Source organism: Apodemus sylvaticus, chromosome 17 (assembly GCF_947179515.1).
Source record: "Apodemus sylvaticus chromosome 17, mApoSyl1.1, whole genome shotgun sequence".
Taxonomy (NCBI): domain Eukaryota; kingdom Metazoa; phylum Chordata; class Mammalia; order Rodentia; family Muridae; genus Apodemus; species Apodemus sylvaticus.
Window position 1 is genome coordinate 662,225 of NC_067488.1, and position 25,744 is coordinate 687,968.

Consider the following 25,744-nt stretch of genomic DNA (forward strand, 5'->3'; position numbering starts at 1 on the left):
GCTTTTAATATTCTTTCTTTGTTTAGTCCATTTGGTGTTTTGATTATTATGTGATGGGAGGAATTTCTGCTCTGTTCCAATTTGTTTGGAGTTCTGTAGGCTTCCAGTATGTTCATGGGCATGTCTTTCTTTAGGTTAGGGAAGTTTTCTTCTATAATTTTGTTGAAGATATTTATTGGGCCTTTAGGATGTCAATCCTTGCTTTCTTCTATTCCTATAATTCTTAGGTTTGGTCTTCTCATTGTGTCCTGGATTTTCTGGATGTCTTAGGTTACCAGCTTTTTGCATTTTGCATTTTCTTTGTCTGTTGAGTCAATGTTTTCTATGGAATCTTCAGCATCCAAGATTCTTTCTTCTATCTCTTGTATTCTGTTGTTGATGCTTGCATCTATGACTCCTGAATTCTTTCCAAGGCTTTCTATCTTCAGAGATGTCTCACTTTGTGATTTCTTTATTGATTCTATTTCCAGTTTTAGATCCTGGATAGTTTTGTTCGGGTCCTTCACTTGTTTGTTTGTTTTTTCCTGAAATTCTTTAAGGAATATTTGTATTTCCTCTTTAAGGGCTTCTACCTGTTGAGCCATGTTCTCCTGTGTTTCTTTTAGGGATTTTTGTGATTCCTCTTTATGGGCTTCTACATGTTGACCCATGTTCTCCCATAATTCCCTATGGGATTTTTGTATTGTCTCTTTAAGCGCTTCAACTTGTTGACCCATGTTCTCCCATATTTCTTTAAGAGATTTTTGTGTTTCCTCTTTAGGGGCTTCTATATTTTGTAATGTTCTCTTGTATTTCTTTAAGGGATTTTTGTGCTTCTACCTGTTGACCCATGTTCTCTTGTATTTCTTTAAGGGAGTTATATACGTCCTTCTTGAAGTCCTCTGTCAGCAATATGAGATGAGATTTTAAATCTAGTTCTTGCTTTTTTGATGTGATGGAGTATGCAGGATTTGCTGTTGTGGGAGAACTGAGTTCTGATGGTGCCATGTTGCCTTGGTTTCTGTTGGTAATGATCTTGCATTTGCCATTGGCCATCTTGTTATCTCTGGTGTTAGCTGGTCTTGCTGACTATCTTCTCTGACCTGCAGGCCTGTGTATCTGTACTCCTGAGATTTTCTTTCTGTCCAATGCCCTGCAAACAGCTGGTCCTCCAGGAAGTATCAGGTGATGGGGTCTGGCTGACTTGGCAAGAGTCTAATGCCCTGCAGGCTGCTAGCTCTCAAATGACCTGCTGCTATGGGATCTCGAATGCCCTGTTGATGCTCCTTCTTGAATGCCCCACTTCTACCTGTTTGAATGCCCTGTTGCTGCTAGTTCTCAAATGACCTGCTCCTGCCAATTCTCGAATGCCCTGCTCCTGTTGGTTCTCTAGAGAGAATCAGGAAGTAGGACTCTCTCCATGCTAGATGTGGTGCAGGTCTACCACATCCAAGGGAAAGGGACAGTGCCGGGGGAGGAGGGAGGGGTAGAAGGGGTCGAAGGGGAGTGGCCAACTAACTGGAGGTTGCTGGGTAGTGAGTCCCAGAGCAGAGCCGCTCCGGGACTCTGTGGTGGGCAGTGATTCTTACCTAATACCCTGCTCCTGTTGGCTCTCTAGAGAGTATCAGGAAATGGGGCCCTCGCAGTGCCAGATGTGGTGCAGGTCTCGCATACTCTTTTTCATCCCTCATCATGTTTACTCCCTTCAGCTAGCCTTCCTGATGCTGAGGGCTGTAGAGGACTCGCTGAGACTCTCCGAGCACTCGGCAAGGGCTCACTGAGACTCCTGAGGACTCAGTGAGGACTCACTGAGACTTGCTGAGCACTCGCTGAGACTCTCTGAGGACTCACTGAGACTCACTGAGGACTCTCTGAGACTTGCTGATGACTGTCAAGGAAACCTTCTTTGTGTGAGTCACTTCATTGTTTGCTATAGAAAAATGTTCTTCTTTATTTGTAAAGTTTTTAGAAAGAAGTTCCTTTATAGAGCTAGGTCTGGTGATAGGTATATAAACCTACCATTCAGGGGGTTGGGACAGGAGGATCATAAGTTCAAGGCCAGCTTGGGCAGCTTAGTAAGACTCCCTTCTCTAAAAGTAAAAAGCGGACTGAGGTGTGCCCCCCCAGGCTGCCCCCCACTTCCCACCCCAAAGAAAATGCTTACTCAGCATCCCTCAGGTCCAGTACTGGGGAAAATTGTCCTTGTGTGTAAATGGAGTCTGTGAGTGACACTTGTCCTGGGACTACTCTTCTTGCCATTTCTTCACCTTGCCATACCTGATCTTGATATATATGTGTTTGAATTCAGACATACATTTTCATTTAGGATTTCTTTTATAAAGTGGTTTCAGGGATGGAGTTATTGCTCTTAATAGAGACAGTTTATTTTTTGTTTGATTATTTATTCATGTTTTCTTCTTTTAAGACAAGTTCTTAAATAGCTTGTGCTGGCCTCCAACTCACTATGTAACTAAGGATAGCCTTGAAGTGGTCACATTGCTTCTGCCACCCAAGTACCGTGCGGTGCCACTGGGCTCTACCTTGAGTCAGTTTTTTATCTAATAGTGGATAGTTTGCTACTTTCTAATGTGATTGATTCTGGGCTGGAGGAAGAGCTCAGTGGGAGTGATAATATGAGGCCCTGAAATCAATCCCTAACACCGAACTAAGATTTAAAAAATACATATTAAAAAATGTGTCCTAAGTGTCAAACAAGTTTGGACCACCCAGTTCTTTTTAGAATTATTGTACAATCATTTTAAAATTAGTCTGTCTGAAGTATAGCTGTCTTGGTATGATTGGTACTGACTGAGCAGTTGCTGTGTGCTGGTGATAGTTGGGAACAGGTGGGTTGTCCCCCCATCTTTTGGAGGCTAGAGTTAAAGGTAGCTAAAGTTGAAGAAAAACTTGTTGGCTGTTGTATCATAAATTTCAGCAAAGTTTCAAGAAATGTCAACATATTTTCATAAGTTCTAAGCACATATAAGAATACAAAGATTCAGATCGTATTATACCCATTACCTAGATTCAAGAAGAATTGATTTGTGGTTGATATTACCATTGTCCACTCTCATTTCATTTTAAATCTGTTCTCAAATAATAATCTGAGATGTATAAACTCCTCTTTGTTTTCCCAATAAACACCTCACAACTCTGTAGAGTTGGTCTTCACTTAATGCATGTTTTATACCTCACTTACTCACGACATGATTCCAATGAGGTGCTCATGTTGTTCTTTTGATGAGTAGTTCTCCTGTGTATGCTTGCTGTTTCCTTAAAGTTTATCTGTTCATCTCGTGGGGTTCCTCACATCTGGGTTTTGAGGCTGGCCTTCATGACATCACCATTTGTCTTTCTGCCGCACCCCACCCCTAGATTTCCTGTGCACTAGAAGCAGGAATAAAGGCTTTTTCTAGTTTACGTTTCATTCTCTGATAAATACCATGACCAAAAGTAGCTTGGGAAGGAAGCAGCTTATTTGGCTTACAAGTCCTAATCCCAGTGACCACTGAAGGACATTAGGGCAGGAACGCAGCAGCAGCAGCAGATGCTGCTTACCGACTTGCTTGCTCCCTTGCCTGGCTCGACTTGCTTCTTAAATAGCCCCAGACCTGCCCAGGAGCAGGGTTGCTCACAATGGACCAAGCCTCCTAATCAAAAAAGTATCCCGCCGACCAGTCTGATAAAGATATTGCTCAGTTGAAATATCCCCACAGATGACTCTACTTTGTGTCTAGCTGACAAAAAACTAACCAGCACCAGTCTGGATTTGGATCCCACCCTCTTCTCCATTCTTATTGTGGAGCTGCATCACAGTTGGTGCCATCTTTGACATCATCCTTTGTATCAGCTAACTTCAGATAAAAAAATATTAGGAAGAGACAATTGTCACTTTAACAAACATGGACAGACTATTTTCTTGTCATTTTTACCAAACCACACGGAGCTTTTATACTGCGTTAGGTAAGACAAGTAACCTAGGAATGACTTACAGTATGTAGGAGGATGTGTGTAAGTCATATACAAGACTGCTATGTTATATCTGGGACATGAACATCTGGATTTTGGCACCCTCCAGGTATCTTGCGATCTATCCCTTGGGAAGAGGGAGGAAGCAGCCAAACTGCTCTGCCTTCCCTGCAGCAAGAACCTCAGAGGCCTCTGGTGGTGATTAATTAGGGGCTTCTAGGGATTGATCGGTGAATCTACTCTTTAAAATTCTAGCTCTGCGTTATTCAGATTGGCTCTTTAGAGTTTTTAAAATGTCTTTGTTTAGTGAAAACATACATATATTTATAAATCCCCCAGAACCGCTTCCAGCCTAGGGTTATGCCTAGTGGCCACTAAAGTCAGACACTCCCAACTTAGGCCCTTATTTCACCCTGAGCAGCCTATTCCAGAGTAATCATAGGGTGAGAGGGTGAAGAATTCTGGGCTCGGGGGTGCCTTGCCACTCCCCGTAAATTAATAGGGAAGAAGTTCAGCCCCAGAGTGTCTCTTGTCAGCCAGGAAGAACATGTTCTGTTCAACTTAGCAAAAGCTTTAACAGCAAGAGTCGTAGAGTAACTTGTTAGTTTCTGAGTGAGTTAGCATAAGGAGTTTCTAATTGGTCGTTTCTAAATGGCAGTCGCAGCACTGGGATAAAATGGTTAAGAAAGTAATTAGACAAAGATTCAGCATATCTTTAAATAGTGACATCACATGTACCAGACCACAGAGAAGCTGAGGAGAAGCTAGAGAAAGAAGCAAAGAATCCAGCAGACTTGGGAATTTAAAAACATTCCCTAAATATCTTGGGCTGAAGAAAAAATCATGGGTTGAAGAGGAACTCACGGTGGAATATTTGTAAATTGCCGACAACAGTGAAAATGTGGAGAAGATACAGGCAAGCTACCTCTGAGGAAGATGAAAAGCCTGAACTGCTTTAAACAGAAGAATCCCTATCCAAAACTATTAATTATTATATAAACTCAAAACTGAGAGTTACCAGGCACTTAAGAATGTTGGTTCTGGGCCTGGGCCATAAAGGCCTTACTGATCCATAGTTATGGGCTCTGCTGGACAGTTTTAAGGGGGAGCTGACAGAGGTAAGACATGCACAAAAGTATCACCAGGCTATGTAGTCAACAGTGACAATGTGTGTAACAGAAGCTACGGTTTCAACTTTGAATATATTATTTATTTCTAACTAATTTTAAATAGTATGTTTCTTATGCAACCACTTAACGTGTTTGAACTTCTTTATGTTAACCAGGAGTATGCTGTGAACTGTCACGTGATCACCTGGGAGCGAATCGTTAGTCACTTTGATATATTTGCATTTGGGCATTTCTGGGGCTGGGCCATGAAGGCCTTATTGATCCGTAGTTATGGGCTCTGCTGGACAATCAGTATCACCTGGGAGCTGACAGAGGTAAGACATGGACAAGGGGATCACCAGGACTCCAAAATCAGTGACAGTGTATGTAGAGGAGGCTACGACTTCTTAGATGGTAGTTCATCCTCCAGCCCCTGGGCAAAAATACTGGACTTAAGCAATTCCATGACAACACTGTGTACTTTTGTGTAAAAAGAATAAAAGGAACAAAATTTTCTCTGTCCTTAAGAACTTGTGCTCCTTTTTAGTAAGTCTTAAAAAAAAATCAAATGAAACCAAGTAAACCAATTAAGTTGGAGTCCAAAGTAAGACAAATCAATGTAAAGAGGAAATCTGTGTAGAAGTAAGTGATTCTCTTTGCCCACATACCATTCTCTTTAGATCTGTGGGACTGGGTGTTGTAGATTATAAGAGCGACCACAGGTATTTTCTCTCTGAAATATAGTCTTCCCAATAGAGCCCTATGACCTGTCATCAAAAGGTAGTGCCCATTAATGAATGAGATGTACACCCCCAGGGAAGCTATCAGCAACCTGAAAGTTGGAAAACTACTTCCAATTAGTTTAACATTTATTAATCATTCCCAGGACACAGAATTTGACTGTGCACGTGTATTTCTCAATGCCAGCTATTACTGACCTGAATCTACAAAAGCATTCCAATTAGGTGATCTTTTGTCAGTGTGTTCCTAGTTTGGGAGGCCAGAGTCTATATGGGCAGGGTTGTTTCCTTTTGACATCTAACCCAGGCCTCCCTCTTAAGAGCCTTTGCCCACTTGATACAGTCTTTAGCATTCCTTAATTTAAAGATGCATTACCCTGATCTCTAACTTTATTATCAGGTGGCCTTCTCCCTGTGTATATGGGTTTCCATGAACTTCTTTTTATAAGGACATGAACCATAAGTGGGTCAGGTCTTACTTGGTTTCAGTGTGAACTCTAAGTTGGTACTTCTGCCGTGACTGACTACAGTTCCAAGTGAGTTTGCCCTCAAAGGAACTGGAGGCCAAGGCAGGGGATTCTTAGAGAATGAGGCTCAGCTCACACATAGCACTGCTTAGTCCTTATATCTCATTCCGAGTTCTCCCAATCAGCTGTATCTATTCCTATTGTGCAGAGGAAAGAAACTGAGTTCAGTCTGACATTGTAGAAGAGTCACATCTCCATCCCAGACATAAAGCCCACCTTCCTGCAATTATATCACATTCTACCTGGGTAAGCATCTTCCATGCCCAGTTGATCTGTGACGGTGTAAGGCAGCTGGCCTTTCTTTCTCAAACTCCTTTGCTTTCCCTTGCCCGGCAGGAATCTTCTCCCATTCTGTGCTGCTCCCCAGGATCCTCTGGTCCCTAAGTGCTGGAGGAAAACCACTGAAATCTGCCATTCCTGTGGTCCCACTCATGTTTAATCTGTGTTTTGTCTGAAGTGTTTTTCTTCACAATGTTGTGAAAATGATCCTTTCTGGTACCATATCATATCAAGACCTCCTCTTCCTACAAACTCTTTAGTGGTCCATTGTTCTTTAGAGTCATCTTATGAATCCCAAGAGGAACCTAATTATGATCCATTTGTCTTCATTTTTTATATCAGAGCCTGGGCCCAGCCCTTCCCTCTTTCCTGCTCCTCACCTTCTAGACTATTCTCTCCTTTGCTATACTTTTTTCCCACCTCTCCACTACTCATGTTCCATGTTCAGACTCAGAAAGAGCACCTATTTTCTGCCTTAAGAGCATGTGACTCATATCTGTATGTCCCAGATTCAAGTACTGTATCTTACATATCACAAGTGCCCCACAGTTCTGTTATGAGTGAGCGAGTGAAGGAGGTGTTCCAGTTCTCAGACTCCATCCCTTGAGGTTCTATCTTGTCCAGAATTTGTAGTGAGAGACCCCAACTCAATGTTTTTAGACCCCTAAACAACTAGCCCAGCACAGAGTAACTTGTTTTCTGCTTTCAGCTTGAGAGAAAGATAACCCACCCTGTTCTAGTTCCAATGTTTAACCAATGTTAACACCCCAAGGATGCTTGCTCCAGATAATCTCTAACCTTCCTTAAGGCATAAACTATTGCCTGACTTCCTCATTCTGTACTTCCCCATTCTGTGCCTGTTTTGTCCTCCATCCCTTGCCTTGTGATTTTCCCCTTTAAATACCCCTGACTTCAGTTGCACAGGGTCCCACAGTCCTCTTCCCCTGCGTGGTATATGACCGTGGACCGCAGAGCTCTGGAATAAAAATTCCTCTTGCTCTTGCATTTCTTGAGAGTGATATGGGTGTCACCTACCGAGGTGTGGGGCGCTGGGGCGCCCTCGGTTTTTTCGGTTCTTACAGTAACCTTCCAGGAAGCACCTGGGCTGAAAGGCATCTTTCATGCCCACTCATGCCCATAGTTTTGCTTCTGAAGTTTCTTTTCCTTCTAGTCTTAGGACGGGTGTTCCAGCTGTGTCTGGTAACTTACAACCTGGAAAAGCACCTCAGTAATGTGAACCCTAACACAGTAGTCACAGACTCAGCATGCAGTAGCTGTCCTGTGGCCTTTCAGTTTTAGACACATTGAGAAGAAATGTTTGACTGACAGAATGCCTTGCTACTTGTGCTGACCTCCATATTTTTGTAATTTCACCTTAGGCTGGATAATCTTTCAACAGGGTGTGGTGGTTCAGACATAGCTGACACACCCTTTGTTTTGTATAAAAAGTTTCTAAGAGATCTTATTTCACTCTTGATCTTATCATGGCCTCTTTCCATCTGTTTAATTCTGTAATTTCTGTTCACATTTCCACTCCACCATGGTTTCCTTCCAGAACCTGTTCCGAGTTGCCCTCAGTCAGAGTGAGTCCTCCTCATCCACACAGCCTATTGATGTCCACTGCAGCACTTGCCCCTGGATGGTTTATTTTGAAGTTCAACCTCTGGACACTTAGCCTAGAGTTCCTGTTGATTGCCCACCATGCACACCATGGTGCCTATTCAGAGATGGAACCACTGGCCACCAGTCGTGGGAGATGTCCTTTCTCACCTCCAGTTTCCCTCACTGCCATCAACAGCCAACCTTTCTGGTTCTTTTCCAGTTACTCATATTTGGCCACCATACTGGATTGTGCCCAAATGCTCATCTTGCTTTCTCAAACTTGTAATTTGAGGATTTTGTTGTCAGCTTTGAAACGTTTTCTTTCTTCTTGAAGATACTACGTCTGCCATTAGCCGGTGTGACTCCTGCAGCTGCCACTGTTTCTTACAATGCATTCTTTTTATGTTTTGTTTTTGAAAAAGGACTATTTTGGTCAATGTTGTTTGAAAACAAAAACAAAAACTCTTTAATAAGAGCCTGATTCAGATTTTGTTTTTTTTTTTTCTTTTGTTTTTGTATACTTTGGGGAAAAAGGAAGCTCATTTTCTAAAACATATTGTTAAAAAAGAAATGTGTATGCATGGTGTGCCCCACTGACACTGTTTGCCCGCTGTCTTCTCTTGTGTTCCTCAGCTTTTCTTCATGCATCTTCTGCCCAATTTTGCTGAGTGCTGGTGGGACCAGGTCATTCTGGACATCCTATTGTGCAATGGTGGTGGAATCTGGCTGGGCATGGTCGTTTGCCGGTTTTTGGAGATGAGGACTTACCACTGGGCAAGCTTCAAGTGAGTCCTCCTCTTCGGAACCTTGGTCACGTTGTTGTGTCTGTCTTATTTGTGCTTTACTATGAATGGGTTTTAGTACAATCTCATAATATTGGATGAATACACTTTGGCAAGTGAAGCACTTATAATTGAGATTATTATAAATCCGATTTCAAACATCCATCTAGAAAATGCTGCTGAGATAGTTATTAACATGTCATATCAGCACTTGGGAGATTGAGGCAGGAGGATTGTACAACTTCAAGGCCAGTCTGGGCCATGAAGTGTAATTAATGGCAGCTTGGCATTATATAGTAAGACTCTGTCTTAAAACACACACACACACACACACACACACACACACACACACACACACCAAAAAAGGTGTAGAAAGTGCTAAATCATACACACTTTTGTCTTTTTCACCCTGTTTATTTAAAGGCTCTAAGCATGCTCTTGGTTCAAAATAATTCTCATAGCCACTCCTTTAAATTCATTCACTTCCTTAGCCTGATCATCTCTGGATTAAGTGGTCTGCCCCTGGGGATAGGTTCTCCAACTTTTATTGGACCATTGTTTGAATGAGCTCTTCAAAACATTAGGTTCATCACGTCAAATGTCACATTCTGTATTAGAGTTTTGTTACTTTGAAGAAACACTATGACCCCTGCAACTCTTATAAGGAAAAACATTTAACTGGGGCTGCCTTACAGGTTTAGTTCAGTATCAGCATGGCAGCACACAGGCATGCATGGTGCTGGAGAAGGAGCTGATAGAGAATTGTACATCTGGATCTGCAGGTGGCAGGAAGAGAGTAATAGTGGGGCTTGCCTTGAGCTTCTAAAACCTTAAAGCCCACCCCCAGTTGCATACTTCCTCCAGAAATGTCACACCTACTGCAACAAGGCTCCTGAGTGCTACTCCCTATGAGCCTATGTACTGCCTTGTTTTGTGTGTCAACTTGACACAGGCTGGAGTTATCACAGAGAAAGGAGCTTCAGTTGGGGAAGTGCCTCCATGAGATCCAGATGTGGGGCATTTTCTCAATTAGTGATCAAGCAGGGAGGGCCCCTTGTGGGTGGTGCCATCTCTGGGCTGGTAATCCTGGGTTCTATAAGAGAGCAGGGGAAGCAAGCCAGTAAGAACCATCCCTCCATGGCCTGTGCATCAGCTTCTGTTTCCTGGCAGAGGGTTGGGACTGCTGAGCCAGGGGTCGAGGTTGACCTTATAAGGTCAAACAATGACTGAAGTCTGATAATGGTCAAGGTAGTAAATTCTTACTAGGGTTAAGGGTGAGAGCCAGTTCTCTGGTACCAGGTTGGGAGCAGGGAAGATAGCCAACTCCTGCCTTCCTGTCTTTGAGGGTTCTAGGGTCCTTCCTCCGTGTTTCTTGACTATTACTATTCCACAGTAACTGGTTCATGATCATTCAGGTGTTCCCAGGATTTTACTGTTAACAAAGGCTACAGTCAAAATCATGACATATCTGTTTATCTATATGTCCCATCTCCAGTCCTCTCTCCCTTTTTAATTGGCAAGCTTCTTGTAATTAGAGTCCACTATTTTCAGTCTCTCCTATATTGAATGTGTAGATGTATTTATTCACTGATTTCTTGAATCTAATTTTAAACCTTTCTGATTCATCCTATATTAAATTAAAAGGATTTCTGCCTAATTCTTCTGGAGTTTCTTTTTTCACTGCCTTTTATAGTTCAAGAATACTTGGATGTTGGCATAAATAGAACTTTAGTTTTCCATTTTGACACAGCCCCTAACCCAGCAGTAGTTGGACTAAGCCCAGTGCCTGCGTATGCTGAGCACATTCTGGGATCCCAAGTCGTCCCCAGTCCTTAGGCTACAGTGATAGCCGTCAACTCACTTGGTTTCCCATACAGACTTTGAATCAAGGTTTTAGTAGCTAGAATTGTAGGCCTGCCCACTTCTTTGAATTTTTTAATTGTGTGGGTTTTTTTCCCTAGAATAATATGTTTAATGCATCTCAGAGTTTTGGTTTATTATTTGTTTGTCTGAGTTTTTTTTCTTTTTATTTTGCTTGTTATTATTATTATTATTTTAGATGAAATCTGCTAACACAGCTCAGGCTGACCTTGAACATCATTTCCCCAGTTGAGCCTCTTGAATGCTAGGATTGTACACCTATATAACCATGTTCAGCCTATGGCAGGTTTATGCTGGTGTGTGGTACAGAAGGGAGATTTTATACCTTCTGCCATTAATTACTACCTTACATTTTGATTTGCTAATATCCTTAATTTGCTTGTTGCCTTTGTAATTTAAAGACAATCTACTGTGTAACAGTATCTGGGCTAGACACTGTTCCAAGAAGTGGAACAAAGTGCTACTTTGGAGCCTTGCATCAGTTCTGAGGGTAAACAACTGCTGCTGTCTAAATTAATATAGACTATTTTAAACTAAGTTAGACTTTTTACTACATTAAATATTATGTTCGTGGATTGTGATGTATTTCTGTTTCTGTTTTGTTAATTTCGACATTTTAAAAATACAGATCCTTTGCCATACTTGTTAATTTGGGAAGTCTCTGGTCTCATTGCTGTTGTGACTCCAACATTGTTAGGATGTCTTCCCAACACATTTTTATGCTGAGAAGACTTATAAGCCTGGTAGTTAAAAGACTTATTCTGCTCTCCTCCTACCTTCTCTCCCTCTGGAAAGAAAGGTCTGACCTGTTATTCATGTCATTGATGCTGAGCATACAGTCTGAACACAAGAATCGGCTGTGGTAGAGTAGATTCCCCACAGGGTATTTAAATGGCCTGGATTTCAGCCTAACTACCTTTGTTAACTACCTTTGTTGGGATTATACCCAGCTCCTATGTTGACAAAGTTGTTCTATACCACCTAATCTTTGAGCCTAAATATTCTCATATGTAAGATACCTTTTTTTTTTTTCCTGTCATGAGACATTTGAATGGAAATTCCCAGGATTAAACGCATGAAAAGTGATGTTATTTTCACTCCAAACTCTAGCAAAGAATAGGGTAAATAAATGGTATTGGTGAGCTCAGGAACATGAAACATGAACCCTGCAACACACCCTTATGAGGCACAGTGGACTGGAATAGAACCCTTACTCCACCTACATTCTTTCTGGGTGCTTCTAGGTTATGTTGTCATTGCCTGTTTAATTTCTTTTGACACCCCTTCACAAACTGAGCCCTCTCTTAGCTCTGCTGCACCAAGATTCCTGATCAAGTTGACATCACTGTGTCCTCCCCACCATCTCTGAAACTCCCAGCCCCCAATCCTGTGTGCATCTTGGACCTTTGTCTGAGACCCATCAGTAGAAAGGATCCTCTTTGCTCTAAGCACTTGCTAGAGTAGCATCAGTGCAGTTTTTCCTTTCCCCTTTCTCTTACCCCTCGATTTTCATGGTTTCCGTTCTCATCTCCTAGGGACATCCACACCACCACAGGGAAGATCAAGCGTGCTGTGCTACAGTTCACCCCTGCAAGCTGGACTTACGTCAGGTGGTTTGACCCCAAGTCTTCCTTTCAGAGAGTGGCTGGTATATACCTTTTTATGATCATCTGGCAGGTAATCTTATAAATACCCATTATAAGTAGAAAAAAAATAAAACACAAACCCTGAAGTCTAGAATTTATGGTAGATTGCATTTCAGCTGGATACTTTGGAAAGAGATTTTTGTAGCTGGCATATAAGGCAATTAAAAGGTAGCTTATTCTGTCCAAGGAACTGCTTCAGTGTGGAGAAATTTGAAAATATGAGCCTCTGAGTTACAAATTAGAAACTGATTTCCTAGAAATGGTCATATTTAGCACCCAGTGAATTAGGCGTCAACACTATTCTGAAGAATATTTTTAAAACCAAAGAAACTGGGATGGCTTTTCCTTAATTTTTAATTTTAGTTTTGTATTGCTGGGTGTAGAATCCATGGTGTCCAAGGAATGCCCTGTAACCTATCCTCAACAGATGCTGAAGGGCAGTTTATAAAAATGAGACTCATAAATGGCTTGTTGAACTTTTGTCTTTTCCTTATTGAAAGGAAGCACAGCCAGTTTTTCTAGGTCCTTGTACGTGCAATGGGAATACCCTATTATTGGATCTTTTCTTGTATTTCTAACTCTTTGATGTACAAAATTGTCTATGCTGTAAAAATGGAAGCATTGGTTAGTGTGGATCTTGAAGAAAACTAGGGGAGAAAAGCAGAAATTCCAGATAGTCAGGAATCTCAATAGTCAGAGAAGAACTCCCATGCCTCAGACTTTTTCCCCCTGTCATTTTATTCCCAGGGAACTTTTACAGCTTCTGGAGACTCACCATGGACGCTAGATTTTGTTTTGCCTAAAGGCTCTTTATGAATCATCAAACATAAAATTTTGGGACCTTCACACATGCACTGGGTTGTATATATGCATACACCACACATAATAAATATATAAATAAATGGGAATTTTGAAAATTAAAATACAATGGAAAAGATCAGAAGATAACACTTTTAAGAAGAAAAACTCTTGTTCACGCATGGAAAGCAATTCCTCCCTTGATAGATGGAGAGGTGTAAGTAAATAAATCATTACTATGCTTTAGTGATGTCACTATGCCTCTAAATCTATAAGATTGATTTGAAGATTCAGCCAATTGAAAATAAAAATATTTTCCAAGAATGCTTGCAGACTAGGAGTGCTGCTGCACAGTTATCATCCCAGCCCTTGGGAGAATGAGACAAGATGATTAATGCAAGTTCAATACCAACCCTGGCTACATGGTACCAACTCAACCAGCACTCTAACATAGCAAGAACACTACCAACAAAAATTAAATCTGCCCTGAACACACACACACACACACACACACACACACGCACACACGCACACACGCACACATGCACACATACACCCTGGCCCCCTCGCAGTTTAAGTATCAATTTTTGGGAATGTTCATGTATTTTCTAGAACTGTTTCACATATACTGACTATTTGTAGCTCTAGAATGCCTGTTTGAGGACTGGATTCTCATGATGTAGTCTTGTATACCAGGATGACGTGTCTCTCTCCTCTTCAGCTGACTGAGTTGAACACCTTCTTCTTGAAGCACATATTTGTGTTCCAAGCCAGCCATCCCTTAAGCTGGTGTAGAATCCTCTTCATCGGCTGCATTACGGCTCCCACAGTGAGGTAATTCTGTCCAGTCCCACTGCCAGTCCCACTGCCAGTCCTTGAGGGCATATACTTGCCTTATGTTTTCTTTCTTAGCATAAAGTCTGTCACATCAACTACAAGATTTTCTGTGAAAATGCCATTCTAAATAAGTGTTCATCCAAAATATGAAGAAAGCATTTTTATTTGAGACCCCAGAACAACAGTGAGAATTTTTAAAAGAGACTATTTAGTGGCACACGCATACAAATGCCCCTGTTATCAACCTGTGTAGTCTGTCCCTGCTGGTATTCGCACATCCTGCTATAAAGTAGTAAAGGTGACACTAAGGTTTCCTAAAATGAGAATATTGGTAACTAGAAAAGTTTGTATAGATTTGAAGTCAAGAGCAATGGACATTAATTTTATAATAGAACTTTGTTGAGATTCAGTTAAGCTGATTCCTTTTTAAGGACCCCGTAGTCGTCCAGGACAGTTCTGATGAGCTTAGCTGTCCTTCCGAATACTTCTGTATTCATGGAGAGCTTAAGGAAGGACATCATTCACCTCCCTTCAGGAACACCCCTGAGGGAGAGCTTAAAGTAGAAAGTTTTCTCTTGTGTTACTTTCCTATTTTAAAGTGGCATTTACATTGTATAACTTAGAAAGAGTACAGTATCCATATCAGAGATCTGCTGAAGAAACAGGTAGAGGCTAAGCAGTTAGAGGAGTTGCTACTTTTTAAGTAAACATAGACTTGTTTAGCTTGCCTTACCCACCTTTGTTTCATTCTAAATGCATTTGTGTTGCACTCATGCACAAGTGTCCCACAGTACTCTTGTGGAGGCTAAGAGAACAAGTTGCAGGAGTCTGTTCTTTCCTTTCACCATATAGATCTTGGGAATTGAACTCTAGATTGTTAGCCTTGGCAGAAAGTGTCTTTACCTGCTGAGCCATCTTGCAAGCTACATCATCATTTTATTTATTTTATTTATTTATTTTTGTTTTGTTTTGTGGATTTGGTTTTTTTGAGACAGGCTTTCTCTGTATAGCCCTGGTTGTCCTGGAACTCACTCTAGACCAGGCTGGCCTCGAACTCAGAAATCCGCCTGCCTCTGTCTCCCAGAGTGCTGGGATTACGGGCATGTGCCACCACCACCCGGCACACATCATCATTTTAAATATCCATTTGAACTACACAAGTGGAGGGACTACCTTGCTCAGAGAGTCCTTCTCAGCCATTGCTTCTAATCATCATTCATTATTACAATAATCCAACACCAGCAAACAAAATTAGAAAAACTATTCTCTAGAAGGCAACATGTTGATATAGTAAAGGCAAATAAGGTAATAAAAATGTGGGTAAATTAGAGAAAACCTATGTTCAGATGTTTTCATTGGGGACTTTGAAGTAATGAGGTTATAGTTCATAGATGAGTGTTGTATAGTATCTTAGTCCCACAGAGTTCAATGTAAAGTCTTTTGTGCATATATTATATTTCTTTGCCATAGAATCTCTCAAATCCTCAGGGGAACCTGTAATTCTCCCAAAATTGTAAGTTTCTGGTTCACTTGACTTTGAAGGCACGGATAGAACTTAGGAGTGTTTGGGAGACTACAAGCCACACTGTCTCAATAACACCCACTCCAGTCACATGTAAACAAACACACCAGATGTCCAAGTGTTAAGTCAAAGGCAATACAAAATATTATTCTGGTATTTTGATATAACTTATGTATTGGTCACTTTATAAAAGTGACTTTCCTCTGTTTTCTTTATCTTCATTTGACAACTGGGAATATTTGAATAGCTTTTATAGTCATGAATGCTGCTTGGAGCACTTGAACACCCTTTGCTAATCTTGTCAGCAACACTCAGAGTCCTAGTATGTAGCTGTAGTGAAGTGCAGCTGGGACCTTTCTAGTTTCTGCAAGGCAAAGATGTCTCCATTTTTACCTGATTACAATAAACACCCATAAACCTGAGGATGCTGTGAGACAGTTGAAGATGCCTATAGTTAACCCTCTGGAATGGTCTCCACTCCACAGGGAAGCTGCATCAGGCTCAGATCGCCTTGCTCAGGACTGTGGAAATGTTGCTAGACCAAAGCTGCCTTTGCAAACGTGTGATCCTGTAAGCTGAGCTCCCTTCACCTGACTCAAATTCAGAATCTCTGCTTTATTTATTTATTTATTTATTTATTTATTTATTTATTTATTTATTTATTTATTTATCTATCTATCTATCTATCTATTTATTTATTTATTTATGGTTTTTTGGGTTTTTGGTTTTTTAGGATTTGGTATTTTCGAGACAGGGTTTCTCTGTATAGCTCTGGCTGTCCTGGAACTCACTCTGAAGACCAGGCTGGCCTCAAACTCAGAAATCCACCTGCCTCTGCCTCCCAAGTGCTGGGATTACAGAGATAAGCCACCACCACCCAGCTTCAAATTCAGAATCTCTTAAAGGAATCTTTGAATAGCCCTGGCTGTCTGATCCCTTGCATTGAATTAGACCAAGCTGCTCGAGTACTGCAGGCAGGCAAGCAGGTTTTATGTTCCCTCTGTCAGTGTGATGCCATTGTGTAGAGGTCTCATGAATCTTAATTCTGTTCTTTCAGACAGTACTATGCCTACCTCACGGACACACAGTGCAAGCGTGTAGGGACACAGTGCTGGGTGTTTGGGTGAGTATCTGTGATTGTAGGGGTTTCGAAGCCATTTGAACCCCTAAATTTTTTTGAATAGTTCTTTTTAAGAGTCTTCAATGTAATACCCCATGAAGGAAGTTGATCAAGGTAAGAGACTCTTTTCAGCAGAACTTGGAGACCTTGCTTTACAAAATAAATTAGATCCAGTATGGATCTGTTGAATTTCTCTGAATATATTTGAGTTTGGGACATCTGCTCTGGACTGAGCTACACTTCATGTTATTTTGACCTTAGAAGGCCCCCATAAAACATCGTACTGCATATTCAATATAATTTTATTGCTTCAAGGATTAACACAGCCACATGGTTACAGATTGTGGTACAAGTGCTATTTCCTAATATACTGTTTCACATTTCTAGTTCCCCCTCCAAATCCCCTTATGTGTGAGTCTCTTTTCTGTGTGTCAGGTAGATCGTTCTGCTCCTTAAACACCAATGAAGGACCATTTTATTTCACATCCAGAGTTCAAGAGGGAGCTGGGTAAACCTGTTCAGGAAGTCAATTGTATGTAGCCTAGGTTCAAAACTTACTCTAGGTTCTATTTTGAGTGCACAGTATAGGATAAATGACTACAGGCAGAGTTAGAAATCATTTGATACATTGGTAAAAGTTCTAAACAAAATATGAAAGAAACTGTCATGTGAAGATGATCCAGAGATGGACTGCTGTGACCCTGCCTTCCCTCTAGCACTCTCCTCTGGGCTTGTGTATAAACAGGCACCTGTGGGAAGATCCATAGATCTTCTTTATGGTTTTAAAGAAGGAATGACACCAAGCTTAAGCCATATGTGGAGGAAGAGAAGTGTCTACATCCCATACATACTGGCATTTCGTCTTTTGAAGAGTAGGAAAGGCAGAGCCAAGGTCAAACAGGACCACCCACCTCAGGTTTCCTTTCCACAGTTTCACACAGTTTTCTCCTGAAGGAGATGCTTTGTTTTTGTTTTATATAAACATTAACTCTGAATTACTGAATTACTAACTACAGACTTACCAAGTCATCTCCTTCAGTGGAAACATAGGTCTAAGCTTTGTTTTGTTTCTCACACGTATTCGGTGTGCTCATGAAGGTGGAGCCCCAAGGCTGAGTCAGATGTCCTCCTCACTCCCTGCCTACTGTATTCACTGAAGCATCTGTCAGCTGAATCCAGAACTCACCAGCTGAGAGACTGATTGGTCAGCTTGCATCTGAGTTCCCTCTGCTCTGCCTTCTGAAGGCTGGGATTATAGGCAAGCCCTCCTATGCTGGCATTTAACTGGTTTGGGAACCTGAACTCCAGTCATCAGGCTTTCACTGCAAGCACTTTATTTACCCTCTGAGCCACCTCCCCATGCCTGGATCTGAGGTTTTTCAGAAAACTTCCTCATAAATGTTTTGACATTGTTCCCAGTTCATAGCCTCAGACTGTTCAAGAACAGATGCAGCCATAAATGGGACAAAGAATAAGCTGTCGAGTGTATATAGTACTAGTAGTGTGGGGTCTCATCCCGACTGGGGCCCTGATCGGTGGCTGCCATCTTGCTGACTTTGCTGAGCTTCTCCTCCAGGGCCCACCATGCCTTTGTTACAGCCCTTGGTCCCCTTTATACTCTCTCCACACCATCATCCTCTTATTGTCTCAGTTTCCAGCTTGCCACTCCCCACTTCTCAGTATAAGAAAACCTCTCTTGCATCTCAAGAACTCTTGTATTAGCATGTAAGTGATTTTAGTAGCTGATTTTCTTTTCTCAGATTGCATCTTGCTTCAAACTCTAAAGGTATATATCCTGAGGCAGCCGCAGGACCTCCTTCCCCTTTCCCTTGGGGTTCCTGAGCTCAGGAAGTCCTGGAGTACAACTATAGCTTTTTCTCTCAGTCTCAGTGAAACTCTTACTTCCTCAAAAAAAGGTCTAGATTCTTTCCAGCCAGAACTAGAAGCCCACTCCCAAGCCCTAGGATCACTGTCTGGCTTCCTGAGTGACCGTGATCAGTTAAATTAGAAAATACTCACCAAGTTTCCAATCTTGAGGATGGTTTGAGATTATACTCCGAAGATCAGTTCCTGGAGGAATCGTCTAGAGGTGCAGGAACAGGTTTGTTTCCTGCTGATTAATGAATTAAAAGACAAGAAGAGTTTGAAAGTCAAAGCTAAAGTATATTCAAAAGGACAATCTTGTCAGATTTTATTTAGATTTGAGGACAGGCCCACTATAACTCTTAGCAGCCTCCCAGAGGAGGAAGATGCTGTGTAAGTTAAGCAAAGTGGAGGTCAGCCACATGGCAGACAGTAGTTTAGAAACAGTATGTGGAATTTTTTGGAAATTGTTTTCCAGAAAACAAACAAATGGTCAAAAACCCCCAAACCTACTAGATTCTAACTAGAATCTCAGAGAGACAGAAAAATTACATGGAAAGGTCAGCTGACTCATCAGAATTTTACAGTGGCTGGTAGAGACTGCTAGGAATAGAGATTCTGGAAAAGTCATTCTTCCACTAAAGGGGTCATTCCACGTATCTCTTTAGCACTGCTAATAGTAGTTTCACTTTTCTAAGGTATGGTCCCTTGCCCAGATGATAGGAATAAAACTGTTTTGGATAGTTTGGAATGTTATGTCTCAAGCCAGGACCTCTTAGGTAAAAGAAAGGTCCCTTAATGGACCTTTACTGATTCACGTGGCCCACATGGTTGTGGTGTTGATATGGTGTCCTTATAATCCAGAGTAGGTTCTAATGACAGAATAAAAACCCCTTACATGGCTGCTCAGATTGGGCTTGTACACTTAGTTCTAAAAATAACTCCACATAGCATCTGGCTCCGTTAGCTGAGGAATTTCACACCCTTGCCGCTTCTTTACCATCCTTTTCCACCCAGTGGACCTAGCTACGGAATGGAGGACCAGTGACCAAGGCAGCAGGCCTGGACTAAGGAGGTGAGGACTGCCAGTGTCTGCCGCTAGGCAGAGACCTCAGGCAATTCCAGTGTTTATCTTTACAACTTCAAGGTTGGGTGGGCTGCAAACTTCAAAGTTTCAGAAGAGGGGCAGTAGCTGAGATCCATCAGGCTATATTGTCTGGTTACTTCCTTCAGTCTGGGAAAGAATACAGATATTTACATTTGAAATGAATAAAGAGAAATGTTCACCCCAGAGCATCTGGGGGGTAGATGGGAAGGTAGAGGGTATCTCAGTGAACAGACTTTCATTGTGGCAAGCCTTTGGATTTAGTCCAAACTAGTGCCATTTGAGTTGGTAGGAAAGCTATGCTAACCTTTCAGAAGGTTGTTGTTGTATAGGAATCTGTCCCATGAGTTAAAGACTGGCTGGTGGTTGAATGAGTTCCTGTGATTGTTAGAACATTCTCACCACTTCCTACCATCTCCTTATCACCACACCTGGAGTGCAGTGGTAGGCATCCTCTGTCCACACGCTTGTTCTTAGTACAGTTTGGTTCAGCCCCAGAGTGATCTTATTAATATGTCAACCTTATGTTATCCCTTCCCTTATCCTAAAAGCCAAGCGCTAAGGTAGTCTTCAAGAGTACTCTGACTCCAACTATTACCAATTCTTTTTGTTCCTTTCATTTCTAGCCCTTGTCCTTGCCTTGCCTGTGCCAGGCCTCTTTTCCTGTCTCACACCCAGAAGACTTCAAAGCTGGTCCCTTCTGTATTTCTAATTTCTATTTTCTGTATTTCTGTATTTCTCTGCTAATCCCACCTGGCAAGAATAAAACCACTACCACAATTTTGAGCCGAATTTGAAGGAAACTTGATTTTAATTAGGGTGCATCCAAGAGCTGACCAGAGGCTGCCTCCCCAGTCTAGTTAAAGAAAGCAGTCCCTAGTCCATTTCGTGGGCCCCCTTTAAGAGTAATGTCACAAGTAGTTGCTGCAAAGGACTTTTATAGAAGAGTGTAACTGCCCACAGTCAAACTGAATGGGTTACCCAGAAGGGAAGCTGGGGATGTATGGGAGGGCAGCAAGAGAAGAACGAGGCCAAGACAACCATTGCTGATTAAGGTCCCAAGGTTTAGTGGAGGACTCAGAATTTAAAGTTTCAGGCAAGACCCCTCCCCCAAATTCCAAGGTCTGTTCAGGAGAACTGGTCTGACTGCTCAGTAAGTGTTGGCTCCCCTGCTCTGGCAGCTGGGCTTAATTCAGGAATTTGTAGATATGGAGAACAAAGAACTTCACCTTGGTCCAAGCACTCCACCTTAGGTGGGAGGGATTATGGCTAACACAGGTCTGGAATTTCTGCTCAAGGGCTGGGAGGGGAAGGCACAATTCCTCCCTTTTGATTTATTAAAAATTGACTGGACTGGGGCAAAAGATTTTCTTATGCTCCATAGTCCTGTCTGGGAATTATGGTGGCAGGTGGCCCCGCCTGTCTCTGGTCAGAATCCTAGACTCTTTCTCTTACCCGTCTTTGGAAAAGCATGTGCAGCTTGTTTGTGTTTATTTGCACAAACAGGGCCTTTAGCATTTATTTTAAATAAGCATGACCTACAGGCACAAGCTCCCATCTTAGGTTAACAAAAGGTCATAGAATTTCATTTACTCATCTCTGGCTTGCAGGCCTTTATAGCACAGCTTTTTCCCAAAATCAGACCAAAGCCACGTGGACCTAAATGTATGCACTCAGGAAAATTGTCATGGTGAGTCACTGAGCCAGGTGAGCCTGGGTAGGAACAACCAGCTTGCTTAAAATACAAGGTCAGAAGTTAGAAGCAAAACAGAATTGTCTGTGGAAGTCCCAAGTATCCAATCCAGTTGCAAATGAGTAACTATCAGACCCAAAGCCTGGCTTCCTATTGTTGGGGAGACAGGCTGTTTCTGTTTGTTTGTTTTTTTCAGGTAAGTCAGCTGATAGTTTTCTAGCCATCTTTAGTGACTAGAATCGTACTTACTAGAAGACCCAGGATCTGTGTCTACTTGAAGAACCAATCTTTTTGGCAGCCATTGGGCTGCATCTTCTTTTTGGGAAAAAACACAAACAGAACCTCCTCCCTATATCAAAACAGGGTCTGGACCATTCCATGTATTAGTTAGAGGGTCCTGCCTTTTAACCACGGCATAAGAATTGAAAGTGACTGGATGCCAGTAGTGATCTGTGCAGACTGACCTTTAGTATCAGTTTGCAAAAAATTCAAAACAAATAAGGCAAATGCAAGATGTGCTTTTGGTGATCTTGAAGGGTATAGCTCCCCCTCTTTTGTTTTTAAAAGCCAATTTTTCAGAGTGCGGTGTGCATGCTCAACAATTCCTTGACCCATTGGGTTATAGGGAATTCCAGTTTTATGTTTGATACCAAATTCTTTACAAAATCTTATAAATTTGTTGCCAGTATAAGCTGGCCTATTATCTGTCTTAATGACTTTAGGTAATCCCATAGTATTAAAGGCTTGTAAACAATGATCAATTACATTTCTAGAGGCCTTTCCTGTATGTAGAGAAGCAAAAGGAATCCTGAACAAGTATCAATGCAAACATGTATATATTTTAATTTTCCAAATTTGGCATAATGAGTTACATCCATTGCCAAATATGATTAGGCGTAAGGCCTCGTGGATTAACCCCTAAATGAGGAACTGGAGATAATGTAAGGCAGTAAGGGCATTGTTTGGCAATCATTTTTGCTTGGTCCTTAGTGATCTTATGTTGGAGTCTTAAGATGTGGCTAGAAAGATGAAACTTATTATGATCACTTCTAGCAAACTCAACAGGATCTGAAACTAAGGCCTCTCCTATTAGAGCTCTGTCAATGCAATCATTGCCTGTAGCTAAAAGTCCAGGAAGATTGGAGTGAGCTCGTATATGGTAGACATAAAAGGGATTTTTTTCCTAGCAAGAATGATGTTTTGCAATTGTGAAAACAAAGATCCTGCTAGCCTATTAAAATGTGCCACAAGTTTCCAACAGAGGAACAGATTTGGCAACATACAAACTATCAGTAAAAAGACTAAAAGTTTTATCTACAGATTGAAAAGCATTTAATATTGCTGTCAGTTCTGCTAACTGCACTGAGAGCCCCGGGGTCTCTATTACCACCTGTTGATTATTCATAAGATATCCAGCTTGTCCTTTAGAGGAGCCATCTGTGAGAATCAAAAGAGCCTTATGCCGTGGCTGTAAAGATGTCATATTAGGAAATACAACCTTATTTCTTTAGAAATTTTATCAACCTATCTTGAGGATAATGATTATAGTTCCTTTACGTACTATGCTGCTTCAGCCAAGTATCTTGATCTACGTTAAAAGGCTAAATAATGATATCTGGTTCTTTGCCAAAATAAGTCAGCATCTGCTTCCTTCCACGTAGAATCATCTGGGCTACTGCCTCATAATATGGCAGGATATTACATTTAGGAGATACTCTCAAATGAATCCACCTAAGAGGAGCCCTTTGCCACAATAATCCTGTAGGTATATGAGTCGTATTAAAAATCAACAGATGTAAAGACAAAGAGTAATCTATATAGGTAACAAATTGTTTTTCAATTGTTCTTTCTACTTGCTGTAAGGCCAGCAGCTCTTCTGGGATTAAAGATCTAGGGGATGTAGGATCAGCACTTCCTTTTAGAATATCAAATAAAGGTTGTAATTCTCCTGTAGTAAGCTTTAAATAGGGGTGAAGCCAATAAATGTCACCTAACAACTTTGAAAATCATTTAAAGTTTTTAAATTGTCCCTGCGAATAATTATCTTCTGGGGAAAAACAGCTTGATCTGTAAGTCTGAAGTTCAAATAATTATATGGATCCTGAGTTTGCACCTTTTCTGGAGCTATTTGCAGTCCTTTATCAGCTAAAGCCTGTTGTAAATCTCTATAACACATAAAAGCAAGTCCTGAAGATCTTTTCCTGCTATGAGGACGTAGTCTGTGTGATGAATAAAGTATATCTCTGGCCATTGCTGTCTTACAGGCTGAATGGCCTGTGCCACAAACTTTTGACATAAGGTAGGACTGTTGGCCATGCCCTGAGGAAGAACTGTCCATTGGTATCTCTTCATAGGTTCCATGAAGTTAATAGAAGGAACACTGAAAGTGAGTCTTTCGCAATCCTCAGGGTGCAAAGGAATAGTAAAGAAACAATCTTTCAAATCTACCGCTATTTTATAATGTCCTTTAGGAATAGCCACTGGAGACAGAAGCCCAGGTTATAAAGCTCCCATAGGTACCATGGTTTCATTAACCTTTCTTAGATCTTGTAACAATCTCCATTTACTGGATTTTTTCTTGATAATAAATATTGAAATATTCCATGGTGACTGAAATTCTTTTAGATGTCCTGCCTCTAGTTGTTCCTGTACTAGTGGAGAGAAGGCTTCTATTTTTTCTTTAGATAAAGACCACTGATCAACCCACACTGAATTATCCTTAAGCCATTGAATTTTATCATCATGAGATGCAGGCAAGATAGTGACCATTATGGAAAATGCCCCAAACCTCTAGTGTCAGAATGAGGCTTAGGACTTTCAAACCTTTTAAGGCCTTGTCCTCCTCCTCCTAGCCCCTGACCGTACAAACATCTTTGTTCTAGCATTTGCTTAGCCACTACCTCATTAGGACTACATATTATAAGACCCATCTGTGACAAGAGATCTCGTCTCCATAAGGTAATAGGTAAATTTGACATAACATTAGGCTGAATTTGTCCTGAATTGCCTTCTTCATCTTTCCAGGTTAGAAGTTTAGTGCTTTGCTTTGGGTTATTGGTGTAACCAGTGACGTGAGTGAGTATATCTGACAAGGGCCAAGTTGAAGGTCAATCTTGTCCTCTAATAATTGTTACATCAGCTCTAGTATCTATTAATCCTTCAAAGCTTTTTCCCTCAATTTTTCGCTTACAGTAATAGGTCTCTTACTAGTAATAGATGAAACCCGATACACATCAGAGGAACCAAAGCCACTCTGTCCTCTCTTACTCTTAATGAATCTGGAAGGTAGCAGATGCAAGGGAACTAAGAGGAATTGAGCAATTCTTTGGTTAGCAGGTACAGTTATAATACCTGCTAACGAAATACCATGAGTTTTAATTTCTCCCTCATAATCATTATCTATGACACCTGAATAAATCTGCAGTCCTTTCACAATGGTACAGCTTCATCTTAGAAACAATCCCCAAGTTTCTGCAAGCAAAAGCCCAAAAACTTCTGTAGGCAGGGTCTGAACTCCCATTTTTGGGGTTAATACTACATGGGAGGTGGAACAGAGGTCCAGTCCTGGCCTTCCTGCTGTTGCCCTGATAAGTTAAAAGATGGATGGCCTGGCAGCAGCTTCGTGGCCCCATAAGCTGCTTGCTCTGGGTGCCTGGGGGCCTGAGGCTGCCCCTCTGCTCATTTCCCAGCACAGGATGGCCCTGAATATCTGTCTTAGATTTACAGTCCCTGGCCCAGTGATTACTTTTCCTGCACCAAGGACAAACTCCTGGGGCATAACCTGATTGCCTGTTTATGGTGCCTCTGTTCCCAGGACAATCATTTTTAAAATGATCCAAACCTCCACATTTAAAACATGCTTTATTCCCTTGTCTCTGTAAGAGTATTCCTTGTACAGTGGTTCCTTGCAAAGCTGCAGCTATGGCTAGATCTTGATTATAGGAAGGCCCAATCTCTGCACAAAGGCGAATATACCCAGTTAAGTCCGTCTGTCCTTGGTAAGGATTTCCTCCTTGAAAATCTCCAAAAATTCTATTAGCTGATTTCAGTAGCCTAACCACAAAATCCTGAAAAAGTTTATCAGGAGCCTGTCTAATGCTTGCTAAACTTTCATTGAGATCCCTTTAGTTGGTAACTGATTCCATGCGCAGCAGGCAGTCATTGCAACCTGTGCATACACCCCAACAGGAAACCCAATCTGATTAGCATTGCCTTCATGTTGATCTTCTCCTAGTAGCATGTTAGTGTCCCAACCTGGATTACCTGCCTGAGCATTCATCACGGCAGTTCTC

General features: G+C 41.5%; 1 protein-coding gene across 1 annotated transcript in view; it reads left to right on the top strand.

Annotated features, from left to right (window-relative positions):
* The window catches only part of Ptdss1 (phosphatidylserine synthase 1), a 103,276-nt gene that overhangs the window by 54,088 nt on the left and 23,444 nt on the right, over nt 1-25,744 (top strand). Inside the window, exons 5-9 of the mRNA XM_052160570.1 lie at nt 5,234-5,392; nt 8,839-8,990; nt 12,404-12,545; nt 14,034-14,146; nt 16,729-16,794. Coding sequence (XP_052016530.1) covers nt 5,234-5,392; nt 8,839-8,990; nt 12,404-12,545; nt 14,034-14,146; nt 16,729-16,794 — 632 coding nt within the window. The remainder of the gene's footprint in view (nt 1-5,233; nt 5,393-8,838; nt 8,991-12,403; nt 12,546-14,033; nt 14,147-16,728; nt 16,795-25,744) is intronic.